Raw genomic sequence first — 15,567 nt, forward strand, 5'->3', positions numbered from 1 at the left:
ACTACACACTGGGGTCAGTTGGGGGGAAATAGGGGAGGGACGGTGGGGGGTGGGGAGCTGGGGAGAGATAGCAAGGGGAGAAATGCCAGATGTAGGTGATGGGGAGGAGGAAGGCAGCACGTGTGTACCTATGCAACAATTTTGCATGTTCTTCACATGTACCCCAAAACCTAAAATGCAATAAAATAAATAAATGGGAAAAAAAAAAGTGACAGAAAGGTGCTTCAACATGAAAAAAAAAAAAATAAAACACCGAAAGCAACGGCAACAGAAGCCAAAATTGACAAATGGGATCTAATTAAACGAAAGAGCTTCTGCACAGCAAAAGAAAGTATCATGAGAGTGAACAGGCAACCTACAGAATGGGAGAAAATTTTTGCAATGTATCCATCTGACAAAGGGCTGATATCCAGAATCTACAAAGAAGTAAAACAAATTTACAAGAAAAAAACAACCCCATCAAAAGTGGGCAAGGGATATGAACAGACACTTCTCAAAAGAAGACATTTATGCAGCCAACAAACGTGAAAAAAAGCTCTTCATCACTGGTCATTAGAGAAATGCAAATCAAAACCACATTGAGATATCATCTCATGCCAGTTAGAATGGCGATCATTAAAAAGTCAGGAAACAACAGATGCTGGAGAGGATCTGGAGAAATAGAAACGTTTTTACATTGTTGGTAGTAGTATAAATTAGTTCAACCACTGTGGAAGACAGTGTGGCAATTCCTCAAGTGTTTAGAACAAGAAATATCATTTGACCTGGCAATCCATTACTGGGTATATACCCAAAGGATTATAAATCATTCTACTATACAGAGACATGCACACATATGGTTACTGCATCACTGTTCACAATACTAAAATCTTGGAACCAAATCCAAATGCCCATCAATGATAGACTGGATAAAGAAAATGTGGCACTTATACACCATGGAATACCATGCAGCTATAACAAAGGATGAGTTCATGTCCTTTGCAGGGACATGGATGAAGCTGGAAACCATCATTCTCAGCAAACTAACGCAGGAACAGAAAACCAAACACTGCATATTCTCACTCATAAATGGGAACTGAACAATGAAAACACATGGACACAGGGAGGGAGCATCACATACCAGGGCCTGCTGGGGAGTTGGGGGCTAAGGGAGGGATAGCATTAGGAGAAATACCTAATGTAGATGATGGATTCATGAGTGCAGCAAACCACCATAGCACGTGTATGCCTATGTAACAAACATGCACATTCTACACATGTATCCTAGAACTTAAATTATATATAAAAAATACATAAAATAAAATATTATTACTGCTCTAATAGTATATTCAATATATTAAATTACCTCATTTATTTAAATGCTCATCTAAGCTGATTGTAACAGTACCAAAGTGTACTACGACATGCAGAATCTTCTAAAACACAATTAACTTTCCTAAATTGACAAAACAAGAATTTTTAAACAAATAATAAAAGACTACAAATCAGAATGATTGCTCCTCTTTGGGACAACTATTTTTGTTATAATGACATAACTTTCTTTAATCCACTGAGGCTGCAGTCAGTTTTCGGGCAGATAATAGATTGCTGCAAAAAATTTGTCTTCCAATTACTACTAACACTGGCAAATCTACCTTAAATATACAGATAGATGCTGACTTCATGTTCCTATTCTAAAGAAGGTAGGAAGTGATGATGAAAGTCACTACCATGGTTTAAATTACCATCTATACACCAATCAACAACTGCTAAATCTACATCTCAGAATCACATCACTGTCTTGAGTCCCAGATTCATTATCTGCAACAGCATTAATTATATCTCCACCCTCCCTTTCTTAAAAAAATTGAAAACATATATTAACTATTTTAATAAATATATTAAATATGATATAAATATGTTAAATAAATATATAAAATCTATTTTAACATATATTTAAGTATTTATATATTAAACACTTGTTAAAAACATTACTTTTAAGGCTGTATAACTTAGATTACAAGTATTTATAATATTAAATAGTTTAATAGTTAAAAGCATATTAAATATACTTAAATATATGTTAAAATAGTTTTTATATATTTATTTTATAAAGGTATATTTATATATCACATCTATTTTAACATATTGTAAAATTATGAAACATTTTAATATACATTGAATATATTAAATATATTTTAACATATATTAAATACTTAAAAGCTATATTCATATTAAATACTCAATATTAACATTATAAGGTACATAATATATATACACACTGAACATGTAAATATATAAAATATTATAAATATGTTTATAAACATATACATATAAACATATTTATATACACATATATGTATATAAACATATACATGCATGCATCTATTTTTGTAATATATATGTATAACATATACACATACATGTATAAAATACATATATATGTTACTATGTGTGTATCCCCAAAGGCTGCTTATCACATATGATACTGCTACTCTCAGTTTATTTTTATTTCTTTTTAAAGTCTGCAATTTAGCAGGCTTTTCTTCCTCCACTCAAATCACACTTTCACTTACCTGGCCTAACTCAGAGAAAACACAAAACAAAAATTAAACAAAATCAGTAAGAAGGAAAGGAATTATAATCATGTCCTATTCACTTTTGTGACTCTAGTTACTGGTACATAGTAGTAAATCAATAAATATTTACTGAGTAAATAAATGAATGAATGACAAGTTACAGACTTCAGATAAGAAAAAAAGTTCAGAATTTATAAAAAACATTGACATGTTTAAAGAATTTATGAAAAATGTTTACATTTCTATGAAAAAGCCCCATGATTTATGGAAAATGTTTATAAATACCAAAAGCTGGAATGGAAACTAATAGAGTCAAGATATAATGAATAAAGATTCATCAACATATGATGAATTTCCTGCTGTGTTTTTTCCTAGGAGATGGTTTTATAAAGGGAGCAGAAATGAAGCTAATGAGTTTTTCAAGTTTCTTTTAAGAATGTAGACTTTAGGCCGGGCGCGGTGGCTCAAGCCTGTAATCCCAGCACTTTGGGAGGCCGAGGCGGGTGGATCACGAGGTCAAGAGATTGAGACCACCCTAGTCAACATGGTGAAACCCCGTCTCTACTAAAAATTCAAAAAATTAGCTGGGCACGGTGGTGCGTGCCTGTAATCCCAGCTACTCAGGAGGCAGAGGCAGGGGAATTGCCTGAACCCAGGAGGCGGAGGTTGCGGTGAGCCGAGATCGCACCATTGCGCTCCAGCCTGGGTAACGTGAGTGAAACTCCGTCTCAAAAAAAAAAAAAAAAAAAAAAAAAAAGAACGCAGACTTTAAAATATAAGCTGACATAAGCTGAACCTTGCAGAATTATTGTCCCCAAGGATGGTTTTAATGGAGTTTAGAAAAAGAAGAGTTGGATAAGCATTTAAGAGTAATTAAAAAGCATTGTATAAGGTATGAAACACTTTACTTAGCATAGTCTATACAAAAGTAGAAACAATTTTCTGGGCTTTAGCCCAGGCAAACAAACAAACAAACAAATAAATAAAGTACACAACTCTCTTTTTATTTTTCCTGAGAGCAAAGTTATTTAGATACCTAGTAATTATTAATTTTATTCCCTAGGGATCATGATACTATAGTTCTCAAAGAGATAACTATAATACTGTCATTGTTGGAAAGGCATCCTTGAAGCATAGATAAATTGTTTCTCTGATTTGCATAAATCTCTTGTAATAAATACCAAAATAAATAATAATTTTTTATATTAAAAAGAAAATTAGGATTAAGTTTGACAAGATCTTTTATATGCATAAATGTAGAAATAAGACTTTACATTTGTGTATTTTTCTTTTTTTTTCTTTTAAAATTGAGACAGGGTCTCATTACACGGCCCAGGATGGAGTGCAGTGGCTATTAAGAAGTATGAATACAGTTTCAACTCCTTGGCTCAAGTAGTCCTCCCGCCTCAGGGTCCTGAGTAGGTGGGGCTACAGGTATGTGCCACTGTGTCTGGCTACATTTGCGTTTTTTTCAAATCACATTATCTTATAAATATATTTTCCCATAACATTCACTGATCTTGTTTGATTGCAAAATAGTGCTTTACTTTAATATACTTAGAAAATATGGGAAAGCAAAAAAAGATGAAAAAAGTTCATTTTAGTGTACAGGCTTCAAGTCTTTTCAATTATATACATAAAGCAAAAGCTAAAATAACACATAGTTTCATGTAATGTTCACTGAATATAATAGAGTATGAACATTTTCCAACTTCATCAAACATTTGTCAAAAACATCACTTTTAAGGCTGTATATCTTAGATAACAAATATCCCATAATTTGTTTTACCATTCTACCATTAGGTATTTATTTAAGTTAACAGTTTTACAATATTATGACTCTTCATATGAACCTCTGTTTAGCTTTTGGTATACACTAAGAAGAGATACTTTTTATGGCTTTGGATACATTCAAACTAATCCCTGAAAAAGTATACAAGATATAAGAATCTGTATCTCACCATGTCTCAAGAAGTATTATAATATATTATAGGTTGTTGATGTTAAAGTTATGACATCCACTTACATACTAAAATTTAAATATGTATACCTAAAAAATTTATTAGCAACACATGGATAGATATGTATTATTTTTAAACATTTAATATAGATGCATATAAAGAATAAAAATTCCCCTTTACAAACTTTATTCTCCATGCCACTTTTTTTCCATATTACTGTTTACAGCTTGGAATATATATATCCTTTTAAATGTTTTATATGTAATCACATAAACACAATCAAATATACAAACAGCTTTTTAACATGCTATATGAAATCATATTATTAATATTTTCCTTTATTTTTTTCAACTAACATATCTTGAAAACTTTTCAGCATAAAAACAGTATCTAGCGTCCTAGATTGATAAATATTTTCTGAAAATAATCCATGACAATTTCATACAGATTTGCCTAATGCTTTTAAATGGCTACATGGGAATTGATAATAATTAATAATGTAATTCCTTATATTTGTGCACATTTATGAGTATTTTTGTGGAACGGATTATTAAATAAAAACTGCTGTGTGAATTTAATAACTGTGCATTAAATATTTTAAAATAGATCGATGCATTAATGTCAAAAAATATTGTACCAATTTATACTATCACCAACAGGGTATGCAGATACTAGTTTCACTACACTCTTACAAAAAATGAAGATCAGTAGTCACTTTTATGCTTGCAAATTTCCCAGGCAAAAAAATAAACTGTTATGAATCTGCATTCCCCTGGTTTTGAGTAAGAATGAGTATCACTTCAGTAGCTAAATTATTCTGCTAAGAATTTTTTATTTGTTCATTGCCTTAATGCATTTTTTTTTACAAGGGTGTTGCTTTAAAATTGATACATGAGAGCATGTTATATATTATAAGCACTGACCATTAGCCTGTTTTAAATATTACCAATATTTTCTTCCAGTCTATCCTTTGCTTTCAAATTATAGTATATTTTGTTACAAAGAAATTTCAAATCATCAATATCTTATTTTGTCCTTTAATTTTTTTATTGGTCTTTAAAAAACTTATCTTTTTAAAAATTGTCTGAGGGAGTAATTTAATACCCCAAGATCAGATTGTTCATATTTACATATATATGTAATTTTTTTCTTCCTAATTTCTTTAGACACTTAACTCTATAGTGCACTTAGAATTGCTGCTGTAGTATGGCATGACATTAATTTTATCACACTATTTATAAACCCTGACGCTCCTGATATTTTATCATATACTCACTGCAATCTCCACCTCCTGGGTTCAAGCAATTCTCCTGCCTCAACGTCCCAAGTAGCTAGGACTACAGGTGTGTGCCACCACGTCCAGCTAATTATTTTTATTTTTAGTAGAGATGGGTTTCACCATGTTGGCCTGGATGGTCTCAATCTCCTGACCTTGTGATCTGCCCACCTCAGCCTTCCAAAGTGCTGGGATTCATTAGTGACTTTTTTAAGGAAAATATTTATCTTATTTGAACTGCAGAGAAAACCTCTAGGACAGCATACAAAACTTATGTATCCTGCATATGTATAATTTTTTGAGAATACCTTTCTGAATGGGTCCAGTCCTCATTCAAATCTATATCCAAAAGTATATCCAAACCAATTACATATTTTTGTTTGATTCACGCCTCTTATTTCTTCCTTTAATGTAGCTGACCAAGAGTGAACGCATAGCAAAACATGCATTTAAATAGTTAAAGCATTTAGTTTTTCAGAAAAAAAGGCAAATCTATTCAATTTAATTGCAAGAGTGAACCGAAAAAATGGTCTGAGATGCAAACTGATCTACTGAAATAAGACAAATTTTCATTTTTAAATAGTGTCATTTTACAAACATTGTACAAGTTTAAGTGATGCTTTAAAAATGTGTCCAGAAATTCTTTGAGTGAACAGAAAAAATGTACACTTTGATCAGTTAACTGTCTTTGCTATTTCGTTTATATAAAGAATAGTATACTTTTTAAAAGATATACTGAAGCCAAATGAATTTTGACCAACTAAGTTGTGGTTCTACCATGATCAACCATTTTATCTTTATATTTTGGGAACGATATATAATTTAATTAAGTTTTCATAAACAGAATATTTAGAATAGAAACAGAAACCACTCAAACAACTTGATGATGTGAATTTAAAAAAGCCAAGTACCTTAACTGCTTCACATAGTTCAGTAAGTCGAGCTTCTACATCCATTTCCTCTGGAAGGGGTAAAGAGTAGAGGAAATATTTCAACGTTAGATATTTAATTTATGTAAATAAATTAAATTCCTATAAAAATATGAAAATTAAGAACTATCTGAACTATATTCAATGAATTAAATTTCAAGGTAATATATTTTCATAAACATTAATTACATAGGTAATGTGATTATTAAATTCTACATTCTATTAAATATTTTTTATTTTCATGAGTTAGTGCTGTCAAGAAAATATTAACTATATACATAAAGCAACTTGCACAACTGTGTCACAGAAAAGACCAAATACATAATTAGATTTTACTGTATTTCATATTTTATAATTTTCAGTACAGTTTAGTATTTTGTTATATATACATATGCCTTGCTTTTTTGCTTTTTACAAAAGCTTAAGTAAAATTAATTTTTATAACTGAAACATTTAAAACATACCTGAGGTATAGACTATTTAATGAAAAAGAATGTCAAGATCCTTTAATAGAAAGTTAGTTCCTAATTAATAAATTTATTTTTCTATAAAATATTCTTAAACTGAGGCAGATATTTGCCATACAATTCCAATTTACTTAATGTATGCTATAAGCATCTATAAAGGGTTGCACAGATTTACAATTAAAATGGTAATATTTACTATGAAAAACAGAAGCTAACAAAATATAAAGATTTATTATTTACTTATTTTGGGCAGGGAGTAATTACACTAAGGTCTGAAACATCTTTACATACACTTAATTTTTAAGTAGAAATCAAACAGGTATTTTAAAAGAACTGTAACAGCATAGTTATAATCATACAAAATTCCCATAATCTTGTTGTGAAAGAGTTTAATTAATTCTTCTCACACAATGACAAGAACGCATTCTATAACATCCCTGAATTCACTCATCAGCTCGCTAATTTGTAAGACAGGCTGAATGTTTACTACATGATAAAAATGGTAAATATTTAAATTTGTTAAAATAAGCAATCACAATTATGTGGTAAAACACAACCACAGTATAATTGTTAGAGCAGGCAGACAGCCAGATAAAAGCAGGCACAGAAGCCCCTGAGAAAGCAGTCCTCGAGATGCTGCACACTGACAGCAAAAAGGACAACGGCTATACTGGCTATACCTGGCCTTGTGGTTGGGCTCCTGTGACCCTGAAGCATGTGCACTACTCTAATAACTTACTCTAGAGTAGCCTTTGGCTCATTATAATAGCAAAAAACACACCCCTAAGTGGAGATTTTGAATGCTAACGAAACAAACAACATGTGTACTAGCATGTACAACTACAAAGCTTGTATGCCTAAGGGGACTGCCTAAAATATGATTGCAACTGACACTTCCTCATGTCCTTTCACGAATAATCATGTAAGATTCTTCATAGAGTCCCCCAGCACTAGCTGCTGCTGGCTCACTCTCTCCAGAAGCCTGCTCTGCTTCATCTTTCAGAGTCTATCTTTAAGTAAACTCTGCTACTTAACCCTTGCTACATGTCTCTTGGCTGAATTCTTCTTTCAACAAGAACTGAGGACCCTGCACCCCTCCCAGTAACATAATGTGAACAACAAATACTCTGTTAACTAAAAAATCACTGGAACACATATATTTCATAACTCACAAAATATACATGTAAAATTGTATTTAGATACTGATATGTATCAAAAAATAGACCACCAATTTGGCCAATTTGTTGGTAACTAAAGAAATTTGCTAAGATGTCACAAATCATTTCACTGTCAGATAAAAACCAGTGGCTTCTAATACTAGGTTTTCCAAAACTAAAAAACCAGCAACAGACTCTGCATTAAAACCATCACTCCCATAGGCCATCTGTTTTCACATTACTCATGGTCTTATCCTGTGACAGAAAAAAATCAGTAAGATTAGTTTTAGGAATTACATATTCTACCTCTGATTTTTAAAAAGTTGAAAATAAGATTTTGAGAGTTGTGACACCTTTTTCTACGTTTACATAGAACAACCTAATTGCATAAATGGGCATGTTTGCATTATAGCTAGTAAGAGGTACTTTGATGCAAATAATATCTTGCAGAATGTTTAAAAGCATAATTTAACTTCAAAATCTTAGAACTGAACATAATTTCAAAATCACTTAAGTTTTTAAGGGAGTTTAAAATCCGATTTTAATTATTTTTTTCTTTTTAAAGTGACATATATAATAGACCCTTGAGCAACATGGGTTTGAACTATGCAAGTGCACTTATACACAAATATTTTTCAATAAATATTTTGGAAAGAATACAAAACTTGCAAACTATATAACCTAGAAATATTGAAAAAATTAAGAAAGTTGAGTATTTCATGATTGTATAAAACATATGTAGATACTAGTCTTTTTACGTGTTAACTGTTTATGTTATCGGTAAGGCTTCCAGTGAATAGTAGGCCATTAGTTGGTAAGTTTTCGGGGAGTCAAGTTACAGGTGTATTTTTCACTATATCGGGGTCAGTGCCCCAATTCCTGTGTTGTTGGAGGGTATGCTGTATATCTATTTATACAATTTTATAGAAATGTATAAATGTGATTACGGTCATATATTTTTGGGGGGAGGTTGGCTCCTATTACTAATCCAAGGTTACAGTTTAGAACATATCCTTCCATATTTTTCAAATATGATAGACATATACATATATGAGTTTTAGAATCACTGTTTTATAAAAATAGTATTGTATTTATATATGCACACTTTTTGCATCCTGCCTTTTTCTCTCAGCATTACTCATAGTATTCTGGTACTTAGCTCAAAAGCATTTTTTAAGATGCTTATTCCTTGATGTGGGTACACAATATTCCCTGATGTGGGTGCAACATGATTTCTTTCGTATTCCACTCTTTGCCCAAATAATGGGCATTGATCTTCGTTTACACTGTTTTGCCACTAAGAACAACACTGCAATAAACACGCTTGTAGCTATATCTTTACATACTAGCTAATAAGCTATTTCTATTACAGGTGAACAGAAGTGGGAATGCTAGTCAAAGGGTACATGTATCTAATATCTGTTTCTAAATCTATCCACTCATTCAACAAATATTTATAACACAGCTCAAACAACAACAATATATTGCTAGGTTTATGGATAAAAGATATCTCAATAAAAGTGTTAACTAACTTCATTATGTTTTAGTTTTGAATCAAGTGCTTTTTTAGCCAACCAAGATCTGGCCCATTTTTTTTTTTTAATAGCTATTATTACATTAAACTTCATTCTATAAAATTCTTTAGAAGGCTCACATGTAAACTGATAGGCTGGCAATAAAATAGTTTAAATTATATTTTCATTGCTAAAAAATGCTAAAATATCATAAATGGCCACATTTTCATACTATTAATTCTTTAATTTTGCAGTAACTTTATATGATAATATAATCCTATATTCCAGAAAGAATGACAATACATTTTCAACTCTTCTTTTTCCTTCCTGACAAGATAATCAGTTTGTCTTAAAAGTCTTAGTGAAAATTAACACAACTCAAACATTTCTAAGTTAGTTTTCACCTGAGAAATATTGAGAAAGATTTTGGCTTTTTAACTTCCTTCAGTCCATACCTCTGAAAATTGAGGAATACTGACTTTATATCACTTTTTGATTCCTACAGCTTTCCATAATTTTTTAAAAGTAGTTGTGATGGTTTATTAAATACAAGGTAAAAACTTTTAATATACTTATAGAAAATAAAGTATTATTGCTATTTAAGGAAAGTCTAACATACATATGAAAAGATATAATAAAATAATGAGATCAGAACATTTTCTTTACCATGTATAACATATCCGGATAGTGCTGATTTGATGTTATTTTGCTTTTTAAATGTAGAATAACAAATAATAAATGCAAATTGACAAAAATAAAACAAAACAAAAAAAACACAACCCGTATCCTGAGATGAAATTTCTTTTCTCTATTCCCCATTTTTTTTTTTTTGAGAAAGCCTTACTCTGTTGCCCAGGCTGCGGTGCAGTGGCACGATCTCGGCTCACTGCAAGCTTTGCCTTCCAGGTTCAAGCAATTCTCTTGCTTTAGCCTCCCATCTCTTCTCTATTTCCACAGTCCAGACAACTCGGTTTTTTTTTTTTTTTAGATGGAGGTTCACTCTTGTTGCCCAGGCTGGAGTGCAATGGTACAGTCTTGGCTCACTGCAACCTCTGCCTCCTGGGTTTAAGCAATTCTCCTGCCTCCACCTCCCGAATAGCTGGGATTACAGGCATGCGCCACCACACCTGGCTAATTTTGTATTTTTAATAGGGACAGGGTTTCACCATGTTGGTCAGGTAGTCTCAAACTGCTGATCTCAGGTGATCCGCCCACCTCGTCTTCCTATAGAGCTTGGATTAGAGACTTGAGCCACTGCACCATTCTGGTTTAGTTTTAAAATCATATTTCATTATCAGTAGGCCTAGCCAAAGATAAAATAACTGGGCAAATTTAAGGTAATGTCATTAAACCAATAAATTATAGTAATAATTATGGTTTTGAAAAAGTACCCTTCAAGGAAACTCTAAAAAACATACGAAAAAAGCCTGAGAGTTTTGCATTTACCATTTTCAGTTTTAAGTAAAAACTTCAATATTACAAATTAATTAGGAAAAAATTTATCTACAAATTGATTTTAAAGATAAGTTCTTCAGAATGGTGGAAACACACCATATTATTAAATACATATTTATGAACTCTGATGTTAATTTAAAGCAAAATTTCATACTAATTAATTTATTAAAAGGGATCATTTACTTAAGCTATTTGTAAACGTACCTAGATGGTTGTCTTTCTGTGTTCGTGGCTGTTTTCTTCTGAGAAGACGCTCATATAGGAGCTGCATGTTGGCCTTGGCTAGTTATAAGGATTGCACACAGCACTAGTTACTATACTCCTTTTACAACAAAACTTACTAGAATTTTCCAACTTGTTAATAATAGACTTAGCGTTGATCTGATAGTGCAGTTAGTTAATTAGATTATCAAAATTACAAATGATGTACATTCAAGTATATATCACTTTTATTTTTTTAAATTTAAATGTGTGTGCCACTCAATATTTCATAATCCAATATTATCTTCATGTTTTAACTTATTAGACTCAGAATTTTGGGTTGGCAGGGATCTCAGAGTTAACTCCCTGCTGTTACAAGTGTAGATATTGGGATTCTGATAGACTATGTGACTTGCCCAAATCTAATTCCAGAACTCCTGACTCTCATGTTTAGTAAGAGCCCTTGTACCAAACCAATATTTAATTATATGTCATCAGAAAATGTACATCATTCATCTAGGAGAAAAGAAAAAGGCAAAAAAGTGGAAAAGAAGAACTCAAGGCATTATTTTAAAAGAGAGAACATATTTTAGAAAAGTTTTCAAAGCATGGTAGAGTTTAGGAAGTTTAAATATATGCTTATTTGAAAACTCAATAAAAATGGTAAATAATAGAGGAAAATATTCTTTAATCAAGAATTACTCTGTATCCACTTATTAAAACTGGTGAATATAGTGACGTTTGGTCAATGGTATGCTATAGAAATATATTAGTATTCATAATTTTATTTTGCTAGAATAAAAATAAAAGGCATTGATAGTTTAGAATATGTAACAAATATTTTTAATAGTTAACAGCATTTTTAAATGTTTTCTTACAAGATACATTCAAGAATTAAATTCACAATAAAAAAGAAAATATAAACCATGAAGTTTAAGAACAACACAATATATTACCAATATTTATTGAAGATGTATCTTGATTTTAAAAATCCCTAGGAAACTGTTAAGCTCTATGTTGATGCCTATACTTTTTCAAGTAACAATGAAAACTGTATTGTGCTATTTCAATCATTCATTCAATAAATGTATTTTGAGTAAATCTATGTGTAAGGTACTAGTAATTTTATTTCTATCATATGCTTATTTAAGAAGTCTTGGTTTACTTTAGAATTTTATTTCCTGCTAAAATATTTTAAGCAAGTGATTTGGAATAAAGTTGACATTCATTTAGTAATTAACTTATGAAATTAAATATAAGAGCACTTTTATTATGATACTTTCTATATTACATCTATAAGCCCAAAGTAATATACATGACATAAAAGCCATCCTCACCAGAGAAAAATATAGAAAATCTTATGAATACATGATCAAGCTGAAGCTAGACTAATAAATTAATAATTGCTAACACTGTCTAAGCCAGGGGTCCCCAACCCCTCCCCCCGCTGTGGACTGGTACTTGTCCATGACCTGTTAGGAACTGGACTGCACAGCAGGAGGTGAGCAGTGGACAAGCAACCACCACTTCCTGAGCTCTGCCGCCTGTGAGATCAGCAGCAGCATTAGATTCTCATAGGAGCATGAACCCTATTGTAAACCGTGCATGTGAAGGATCTAGGCTGTATGCTCCTTATGAGAATCTAACTAATGCTTCATGATCTGAGGTGGAATAGTTTCATCCTGAAACCATCTCTTCCCCCATCTGTGGAAAAATTGTCTTCCACGAGATGAGTCCCTGGTGCCAAAATGGTGGGGACTGCTGGTGTAAGCTATTTGAAATAAATATTTGTATTTAAAAAGAGAAATGTTTTTATTTAATTACTACTTAAAAATTTTACCAATAAACATACTTCCTTTTAGAGAGGATTTTTTTTTCTAAGTTAAAATATGGTTAATGTGTTTTTCATTTGTAACTATTACATGTTAAATCTAATATTATATGCAGAAGGACATCTTCCTTATACAGGTATTTATAAACTCATCTCCTGTATTATAAACCCCAAGAAGCCCCATATTACTGGGTGAGTTTCTCCTCCCCATACCAATGCTGAGCTGATTTCTAACTACTGTTGCTGTGAGAGGAGAGGGAAGAGAAGTCAAAGTTCTTCAAAGGCAGGGATCTATCCTTTCCTCAGGACCCAGCACAGTAACTGACACGAGGTGCTCATTAAAAGTCCAAGGGAAGTACACTGTTTAGAAGTATTGTTCCTAGAGATCCTTTAGACTCTTGTCTTTTGGATAATGTCACCTTTGCTTCCTGACACATGTATCACATCTGTTTCCCTTCAATCTCCTTACCTTATGAATGGAAACCACTTGGTGTTTGTAGGCCCAAAGTAAGTAAGTGACAGAAATGGTCCCAAATGTGCACTCTTAAGCATAAGATAATGTCTCCTTGAATCTACTGTAGCATTCCATATTAAAACTATTAACACACTTACTTTTTGTAGAAATGACATTACATATGAATATTAAGCTTTACATCACTACTTTTCATAACACTTATTTTTCAGGCACATGATACTGTCCTTTATTAGTATGGTAGTTTAATAGTTTTGTGGTCTGGTCATTAAACCTAACTAAAATTTGTAATACAATTCTATAAAAACATTTTTTATTTCAAAACCACCAAATTTAAGATATTTGAAATGTAATTTTTTCATTAATTAAGGATAAGGGATAGCCTAAATCAGCTCTATTCTATAAATGATTCTTTCATTTTCAAAAGAGAAAACTTTAAAAAATTTACATTTGAGGTAGTAGCCTTCTATAGAATTTTCCTAAGGGAAACAGGAATTCTAAGAACATGAAGTAGCAAGAAAAAGAGAGACTATTTCAGAGAATAATGATCAGAAGATCACACTACCATTTTTGAGAATGAACACATGGTCAAAAAAGAATAAATGCATTTTCCTACTGCTTGTGTATCTATGAAACCATTAGGATCACTGAATGAAGAATTCTAACCAATTTAGTGATATCTATGTCTAGTCAAGAAACTGTGAACTGAACTGACTGAATAATGAAATTAATTAAATCCACTGAAGTAGTTGTTGATAGTGGCAAAATAGCCAGCATTTTCTCACAGCTGAATTTAAGTGGGGTAGAAATTCTTATGCTTTTGCAATTCTTCTGTAATCCAACATAATTTTTTTCATAGTCTAATTAGTCTCAAACTCAAGAACTATGTTCAGTAACAGTGACTACTTTAGGGAGTGCACTAATATTATTAAAAGACCAAGATCTCTGAGGAACAAAGGAATAAAAAAAGAATACTGATTAAGTAAATTTTAAAAGACAATTTATGATTTATTCAATACATAATTATAAAAATAATATATTCTGAAGAAATTAAAATGTATTTTTATAAGCTATTAGCCAACATTTGAAAATAAAAGCTTATAAAACTGACATAGAAAGTCTGAGTAAGAACTTATTTTGTAAATCCCAATAATTTATCTTCTGTGAAGTGATGTATGTGAAAGCATTTTGCAAACTACAAACGGTATACAAAATCAAGGTAATATGATTTCTTATTATGTACTATAGATATATACAGATATTTTTGGATGAAACCTGAAGCTTGGGTTTTTAAAACAATTTAAATAATTTTTAAAATGTTAAAATACTAAATAATGTAATTTTTCCCTAAAACAGTATAAAATGAATAGAGATCTGAGATAACTATTATAAAATCAAATGTATACAAAAATGCCCTAAAGTACCTATAATCTGAATAGACTGTAAAATATTTGGAAGTATGGATTTAATTTACCTCCCTACGAATCTGTAGATAATTACATTTGCTTTCTAGCATGTTTTGGGTTATATTTTAAGAGAAACAGTATATTGACTTTTTTTTTTTTTTTTTTTTTTTGAGACGGAGTTTCACTCTTGTTGCCCAGGCTGGAGTACAATGGCAAAACCTGGGCTCACTGCAGCCTCCACCTCCTGGGTTCAAGCAATTCTCCTGCCTCAGCCTCCCAAGCAGCTGGGACTACAGGAGCACGCCATCACACCCAGCTAATTTTTGTATTTTTGGTAGAC

At 31.5% G+C, this 15,567-nt stretch overlaps 1 protein-coding gene across 12 annotated transcripts in view; it reads right to left on the reverse strand.

Moving 5' to 3' along the window:
* FAM135A (family with sequence similarity 135 member A) overlaps positions 1-15,567 on the reverse strand; it is a 147,963-nt gene that overhangs the window by 71,207 nt on the left and 61,189 nt on the right. For 6 of the 12 annotated variants that reach the window (XM_017549426.2, XM_037746036.1, XM_017549418.2 and 3 more), the window contains 2 exons: positions 11,522-11,599; positions 6,707-6,756 (listed from right to left, as the gene is read on the reverse strand). In XM_017549426.2, the coding sequence (XP_017404915.1) occupies positions 6,707-6,756; positions 11,522-11,599 (128 nt within the window). The remainder of the gene's footprint in view (positions 1-6,706; positions 6,757-11,521; positions 11,600-15,567) is intronic. The other 6 variants (XM_037746039.1, XM_037746038.1, XM_017549420.2 and 3 more) reach the window with 1 other exon arrangement.

The sequence above is a fragment of the Cebus imitator genome, unplaced genomic scaffold, assembly GCF_001604975.1.
Source record: "Cebus imitator isolate Cc_AM_T3 unplaced genomic scaffold, Cebus_imitator-1.0 Scaffold218, whole genome shotgun sequence".
NCBI classification, from domain to species: Eukaryota; Metazoa; Chordata; class Mammalia; order Primates; family Cebidae; genus Cebus; species Cebus imitator.